Source organism: Opisthorchis viverrini (assembly GCF_000715545.1).
Source record: "Opisthorchis viverrini unplaced genomic scaffold opera_v5_167, whole genome shotgun sequence".
NCBI classification, from domain to species: Eukaryota; Metazoa; Platyhelminthes; class Trematoda; order Opisthorchiida; family Opisthorchiidae; genus Opisthorchis; species Opisthorchis viverrini.
Genome location: NW_008751825.1, coordinates 132,507 through 140,076, shown reverse-complemented (window position 1 = coordinate 140,076; position 7,570 = coordinate 132,507). Strand labels below are relative to the sequence as shown.

At 46.7% G+C, this 7,570-nt stretch overlaps 2 protein-coding genes across 2 annotated transcripts in view; one reads left to right on the top strand and one right to left on the bottom strand.

Annotated features, from left to right (window-relative positions):
• The window catches only part of T265_07377 (hypothetical protein), a gene marked incomplete at both ends in the record, with an annotated part of 18,827 nt that extends 16,831 nt beyond the window's left edge, over positions 1 to 1,996 (top strand). The window contains 5 exons of the mRNA XM_009172881.1: positions 15 to 147; positions 183 to 472; positions 1,252 to 1,463; positions 1,511 to 1,604; positions 1,686 to 1,996. Of these exons, the coding sequence (XP_009171145.1) occupies positions 15 to 147; positions 183 to 472; positions 1,252 to 1,463; positions 1,511 to 1,604; positions 1,686 to 1,952 (996 nt within the window). The remainder of the gene's footprint in view (positions 1 to 14; positions 148 to 182; positions 473 to 1,251; positions 1,464 to 1,510; positions 1,605 to 1,685) is intronic.
• A 553-nt stretch (positions 1,997 to 2,549) lies between these two features.
• Positions 2,550 to 7,570, bottom strand: part of T265_07376 (hypothetical protein) — a gene marked incomplete at both ends in the record, with an annotated part of 25,027 nt that continues 20,006 nt past the window's right edge. The window contains one exon of the mRNA XM_009172880.1: positions 2,550 to 2,966. Within this exon, the coding sequence (XP_009171144.1) occupies positions 2,550 to 2,966 (417 nt within the window). The remainder of the gene's footprint in view (positions 2,967 to 7,570) is intronic.

The window sequence follows — 7,570 nt, the reverse complement described above, 5'->3', positions numbered from 1 at the left end:
TTCTTTATTTCTAGGGTATCCACTTCATTCTCTTGGTGTTGTACGATGACTTGAACTACCCGACAATCAAGCGTTTGGGCGATTTGCAAACCGGTATGAGAACGCAGTGTGTGAGAGGTCGGACCTTGGATAAACCCAACGTGATCCGTATGTTCCCATTTTCACATTTCACTCCATTACAGCTAACCTTTTGCTGAAAATCAACGGCAAGCTTGGTGGGATCAACTGGCAGATTACCGATGTTATGAGGAATGACGAGCTCGTTATGGTGTTTGGTGCCGATGTCACACATCCAGCTCCCACACAGACTCAGCAAGTTAGACAGTCCATTGCTGCGGTGCTTGGAAGTGTTACCCCTGACTTGATGCGCTACGCTGTTGTAGTGCGTCAGCAAGCCACAACAGAAAAGGGGAATAAGACTACACGTGAAATTATTGACTCAATGGATTCGATTGTTGGTGAGCTCCTAAAAGTAAGCTTTTGCATATCATCGATTAGTCTCTCCGTGGTTTGCTCTTATCTGGCCTGTATTCGACCGCCTACGGTCCCGTAAGTGGGATCGCCGAGTAACTCTTCTATCATGCGAGCATGGAGCCGATCGACATTTTTGTTGATAATACGGTGTCAACAAACAGGCAAACCAAACGTTAACTATACACTAGGGGTTCCCAAGTTATTCGAGCTGGGCCGTTGATCAGAGTGTAAGTGCGGTTGGAGTTGGAAGAGACCTTGCGTCATAATTGTGACTTCTCAAGTCAGTGACGCAACCTTACCGCTCGGACGGGTAGCTTCAACATTCGCGAACCCGCAGAAAGTTAACCGTATGTTTGTATTAGTATCGGTTAAGCGTAGATGGGCTCTCTTAGTATTTCCCATATGTGGGTCGTGGAATAACAAAGAGCACAAATCGCACGGGCTTAGTATTGTTGCACCTTCGTAATTCGTCCAACCGTCGGCTCGAGTTCTAATCAGCACACCGTAACCTCTATTAACAGCTTCATCAGAGCATGTTTTTATGCACGCATGGTCTATTTATCGGAGTGTCGTTAATTTTGTGACCGCTCCGTAACCGGTTTCCATGTTTTCATAGGTGTGCTTGACCAAAACAGCTTCATCAGAGCATGTATTTATGCACGCATGGTCTATTTATCGGAGTGTCGTTAATTTTGTGACCGCTCCGTAACCGGTTTCCATGTTTTCATAGGTGTCGCTTGACCAAAACTGACCGGTCAGTGATATTCTGTCTTTCAGGCTTTCTGCCGTAACACCAATGGTCGTTTCCCAACCCGGCTTATCTTTTATCGCGACGGGGTTTCTGAGGGCCAATTCGAAAATGTTCTGGTGGAAGAGCTCGCATCAATACAACGAGCGTGCACTGCTCTCCGTCCTGATTACGAACCTGCTATCACTTACATAGTGGTACAGAAGCGCCACCATATTCGTTTTCGTCCCATGAATCCTCGGTACGTTTCCTCTCCCTCGTTTGACTCATTCACACCATTCATTCTAGACAACGCAATGTTGACCCGGGTACCGTAGTCGATACTCACGTGACACACTCCCGTGAATTTGACTTCTACCTCTGTTCTCAAGAGGGCATTCAGGTGAGAGATTTCCTGCCAGGTCATTGGATTTTACGCATTATTTTCATCATATTTACATCAAATTTCCCTCTTTTTCTCCAGGGTACATCTAAACCGGCTCACTACCACGTGCTATACGATGACAGCAACTGGACTTCAGACGCATTGCAGCGCTTCACATTTTTCTTGTGCCACGCTTACATGCGTTGTCCCCGCAGCGTATCCTATCCTGCACCAACTTACTATGCCCATTTGGCAGCCTTCCGCGCACGTGATTGGGTTTCGGATCTCGAAAAACCAGGCGTGCTTCTCAAGGGCGGTCGTTTTTGTGTCCACGAAAGCCAGATAACAGGGATGTATTACTTATAAATTTTGCACGCTTTTTGTAACCAATAAAGATTTACATTTTCTACTATATTTTGTCTTTATTCGTTGAGCATCGAACGTGAGCCCGCCAAGATGTATTTCTCGGCAAGGTTCCCATAGAACCTATGCAGCTTTCCCCCGTTTGATTGATGTTTGCGCATAGGTCTAGCAACTATAAGTGCTATCTTGCAGTTCTTTGAAGATAACTCCGCTGGTTCCGCACCCGCAGCGAAGTATGTCGGTGCTCATTTAGATGTGTTAACATATCCTTCTTTCCAGATCCACAGAGGTTTCTTAGTTTAGTGTTACGCCCTTTGGATGTGGAGTGATTCTTTAACATGTGAACAATAGTGATGCAAGTCGGGAAGTATATGTTCCCTGTTGGAACGTTGGAAATGTCAAGCGTATGTTTTGTAGTGTGGTTCGTGAATAAGGGTTTGATCGATGAGACCCTCCCTCGAATAAGAACAGTACTCCGAGTTACTTTCAGGCACGGAAAGGGTGAATCCAAGAAAGGTTTATTCGTGACGATCAGATGTGAATAAACCAAGATGGATCATAAAAGTACGAGGAAGAAAGGAGTTCACTGAGTCCGCAGAACTAGGTAGGGCAATTGAATGTATGGGAAAGGCTTGTCCAGACGTATTCACCGATACAACCGTATGTTGCCGCCCACCGGTGCTTCTCGTTCGATTGGGAATAAGCATCGTGTCGATGCTGTGACAGCATTGATGTATTCAGCAGAGTACTGAAGCCATTACCGTTCGCAAATAGAAGTTGGGTCTGTGTAAGCGGATATAGCTTTTGATTTCGTGGCAAACCGCAGGGTGGGTCTTTGACGTCTCCTGTGTCAGGTGCCTCGTGAGACAGCGAACGAAATCCTGAAAATGGTGCAAAGTTGTGTTCCGTCGCCTGGTTTTTCTGAACTTTCATGGGAGTGCAGTCGGCCACGGTTCCCGAATTCCGATAGTCAGGAACCCAAAAAATAACACCTACATAGCGAACAACCTCGAATACCTCAAACGTGAAGAAGAAGAATAAGGGGAGGCTTATCATCAATGGAACAGGAGCTCAGGCTTCATCGCTGCGACGCTGAAATGATCGTTTGGTTGGTTCAGATCTGTGGGCTTATCAACCGATATATCAGGGACAGAATTGAGATTTCGGGCCACAGTCTTTTGCACAATATCACGGAATATGGTCTCTGTGGTGGTGTAAAATTCACTGTCAGTCTGGTTGACTCAACTAGTGTTATTTTGTCGGTGAAGTTCAACTACACCCCGGCGCAAGCCATCGTAGCGGCAGCGCACTGACATGATCGGTATTAGTAGGTTGGCCGTGTTCGTTTTTGTATTCACTGGTTTGCAGCGTGTGTTAGCAACCGCTTGATAAATTATACAGCCGTTGCCTCTGGTTTGGTAACTCCACAGTCGTTCAGTTTGTCGCATGTGGTTATGATGTCTCAACCTCTGACATGCCTTGACAACCCAAAAGTTCGCCTGCCGTTCAGCTGTATCTCCCTTTCGGTGCCTAAGTGCCACGCCACCTGAGGGAAGCGCAATGGCTGGAGTACTGCCAGGTTGCCCAAGCCTAGACAGGGGAATTCGTTTACCCCTAACGGTTGATCAGTTCAACCCATCCTGGTAACATGCGTTGACGATGGCATGACCTGCAGCATTTGAGATTTGACTATTTCATCGCGGCTTGGAGTCCGCTCAGGATGATTCATTCACATGACAGTTCGGGAAACTCATTTATTTCACTTCATTTATAAGGGTTCTACAGGGAAAGCTGGAGTCAGCTTCTCATCGCTTATCGTTCGTCCTAGTAGCTGGATGGCATCATAAATTAGTGTTTTGCGAATGGGAATATCCTTATCTCCAGGGCCTGATTTTCTGGATGGGTATACCATATTTCTTGTCACAGGGAGAAAAGGCCAAACACGAACGTTTCGGCCATATTAGTATATGGTAGTGAACGATGTTCCCCCGGGCCATTCCTTTCGACATCCCAGGAAGTTTTTTGCACGAATGCGGGCGATTGTCTTGGAGTGTAGGAACGTGATACTACCCGAGGACCACTGGTTGACTCCTTGATCTTTGTGCTTCACGTTATTCAACTTCAAAGTCAGACCTTTCCTGTGCTTTCCATCTTCACAAGTCCCGTTTAGAAGTATCAACCACGCGTTCGCCATAGCCGCTGCACTGCGTCGGACAGGGTGGGCTACGTAAATGTTAAAGTTCTTGAGGAGTGTCAGCTAAGCTCTACTGTCTGCTACTAGAAGCTCCGGGACCGCAAACTGCGCAAGCGGTCCGTTAACCATAAAAGTCGTTTCTGCACCCAAACACCGCTTCCCACAATGAGAACATTAGCAACGAGCAGGATCACGCAGCTTCGCACAGGTTGACGGGAACGCGGAAACAGCCCAACTTATGAGCCTCAAGAAGAGTGAGACTGGCCGTGGGCTGTTGAAGGGTTTGTTCCTTCATCCCACTTCGCTTAATTTGTCTAGTACATCCGTGCTCACTGGATCACGCTACTCATTTGTTCCGCAGATGCACAAATCAAGTGACAAAACCTTGTCCCGCTCGCAACGTAAACCGACAAGTCAGTACCCATCTTGTACGCGTCGGAACGATTCTGTGTATGATACAGAGGTCAAACTTTCCTATATATAGGAAAATACAACACAGTCACCGCATGTACGCGCGCTCATAGGGGCAGGAAGTCAACCAAACTCCACAAGTCCATGGACAATTACGGAACATAGAGAAAACGCGTTCCCCCGTCCGGACTTTCACCTAGGAACTCTCGGGTTGTCCACAAACGACAAGTCACCTTTTGCCTTATTCCACTGTTCGCACTGTATTTTATCATGGTACAACTAGTGACTGTAGACTAATATCTATCCCAGTAAAAACTGTTATTCGTGCATACACCTTCTGAGTTTTCTTATGGCTACCATAAACTGTGCACTAATCGGTTTTCAGCAACCTTACGAGTATTGTGCTCCGCCGAGAAAACAGCAAACACTGGATTTCGGTTCTTATGTCAGCCCTCTAGCATTCTGTGGAAACTATTCAAAGCGAAAGCAGCTAACGTCTTTGTAATGTACTACTCATAAGGTTGCTGAAAATCCGTCGACAGCCCACGACCGGTTTCGCCCTTTTTGGGGCTCATCATGTGAGTCTTTCGAAAAACCAAATTAGTTTGCAAATGAGTGTATATTGGCTAATGTCTTCCTTCAAGTCTGTTAGTGGTATGTTTGCGCGTCAGTCACTCATTGAATTTTTTTAGATGGATTTACAATAACAGGAAGGAAGTTTACAGTAGCAGAAATATCCTACATCTAAGCGGTGCATAAACGAACCGCTTTTCCTAGGTACTGACGGCATCACCTGATATCGACACTAATCAGAGCATCTCAGAACCTCCAAATAGACTGAAACACCTGCTGCACAAAGCAAGCTCATAAATGATTCGATGACCAACATAGCCATCCTATGCCTAACCGGAATTAGCCTGAATTTTAGCTGATTGCCTGTGATTAACTATTATTCTTACAAAAGGTTAAACAATGTTCATTACGTAAACACGCGGCACTCGTACTGTTAACGATAATAAGGCGTCTGCGAACTGGATCAGTGCCACATCCTGGGGTTGCAAAGAGTATACTCTCTGGAAACTGTAATTCACGCACGTTGACAGAGGGCAACGTAATCTGGCGTAAACGATTTAGTTTCTAGTGCAAGTCGAGCATGCAACTGTTGATTTAGCAAGCCGATTTGTGTCCGTACATTCACAAAAAAATAATTCCACTGCGCCGTTTACTCTGTCAATTTACAGGACCGGGCCGGAAGAGCCCGACAACAGCAACACGAGGATTGTATGCCAAACAGCTCTGAATTCCGTGCTTTCGCTAACGCCCACTCCTTCCATTCGCTTAAGTGCACATGTAGAGCACTGGACTTACAACAGTCAGGGATACATCTTGTTGATTTCTGGGGCTGAATCACAAGACAGATTCGCTTAAGTGCACATGTAGAGCACTGGGGCTGAATCACAAGACAATATTAAGCATTAGGTCCCACTGGCCTCATCTGACAGATGATGAACAGCAAGTCGAAGCTGTAACCAGCCTCTCATAGCTGATATCTCGACACTACCTTATTTCATTCAATTCATGTATCTTGTTCATGATGTCTTAGCCGTATAATAGTGGAACATTTCGATTACTGTGATGTTCCGTGGTTCTGGAGGGCAAGTTGGGACTTGCTGTTGCACAAGTTGGTCACTTGTACCCAATCCTGCCGCCGTGGCGATTGTGGGGTGGTGCAGACGGTTGCAGGAACTATGATGGGTCATGGACATGTTTTGTCCTGTCATAACAACTACCCCAACCGATATGAGGTTTCGCGGTAGACGAGCTGGGGGCTGAGTCCAATTCGCTTCGCGAACTTGAGATTTCGTGCCCGAATGAACAAGCACACATCACCTCAGCCTAATGATCAAAGCAGCCCGGTACTTGACACTCCCAAACGTGGCTCCGGATGACCTGAAAGCAGATCACGAGTTGACGCCAATTCATTCTGAGTGAGGTTTCAAAACTCCTTACCACCCTTTTCCAACAGAGCGTGAAGGTAGATTTGACAAACAAGCAAACCAGTTAAAAGTGCGATTAGTGGGAGTTTCGTCGTTATGGACACGTTGCTCGTGGATGGAGCGCTGTGCATGTTCTTGCGAGGACATAATATAAGTGGAGAAGTTCGTCGATATCTCAATCATGGGGTGTTTGCCTATAAGCGGATGAAGTGTGTGCGGAACTTTTGCATACGCACCTAAATTAGGATGTTTGGGCCAATTTCATTTTCGTACTGAAGAATCGCTTAGCGGCAAAATGTTATCTATGGTTTTTCACGTGAAAACTTGCACGTTGTCTGGCTGACAGCCTGGCTAGATTGGGACAGTACAGCCTAGCTCAACCGTTTTTCTTCGGGCTGTCAGGGCGTGCCCAGACAGAAGAAAAAGCACATGTGCAGAGAGTGACACATCCCCAAGGTCACCATCGGTTCGACACTTCCGGAAAGTAGGTGAGTTGGCGGCTCCCACCGAACACGGCCTAGCAACACACGACCAGCGTAGTGGGCCTGAGAGTGGTCACGACCGGAACACCACCATTGGCGGGGGCGAGCCTATTTGGCCGTTTAGTCATCCTATATATTTACGCAGAGGCTCTGTACGTTTTGTCCTGGCAATACAGCCGTGGCCCCAGTTCTCTGTCTTCTCCCTATCGCGTAGTCTGGCAGGCGCAGTGCAGGCGTAACCCCATAGCTCGGCCACCACACAACACAACACGGGCATACAACACTTGATACCTCCAGAACAAATACTTGTCCAGCAGTTCGGTTGCCATGAGAATATGCACACTATGTACGACCGATCCGCCAGTGGACCGGAAACTATACCGTCGTCACCTCTTGTTAGCCACACCATACCGATTAGCGAACCAACAGTATGTGTGCACGCAATCTTTTTCACAGATTGGTGATTTACACCATCTATTTCTATGCATCTTTCGAAAGTCAGTGCGAGAAACAGCTCTATTCTCCAATGGCTATGAC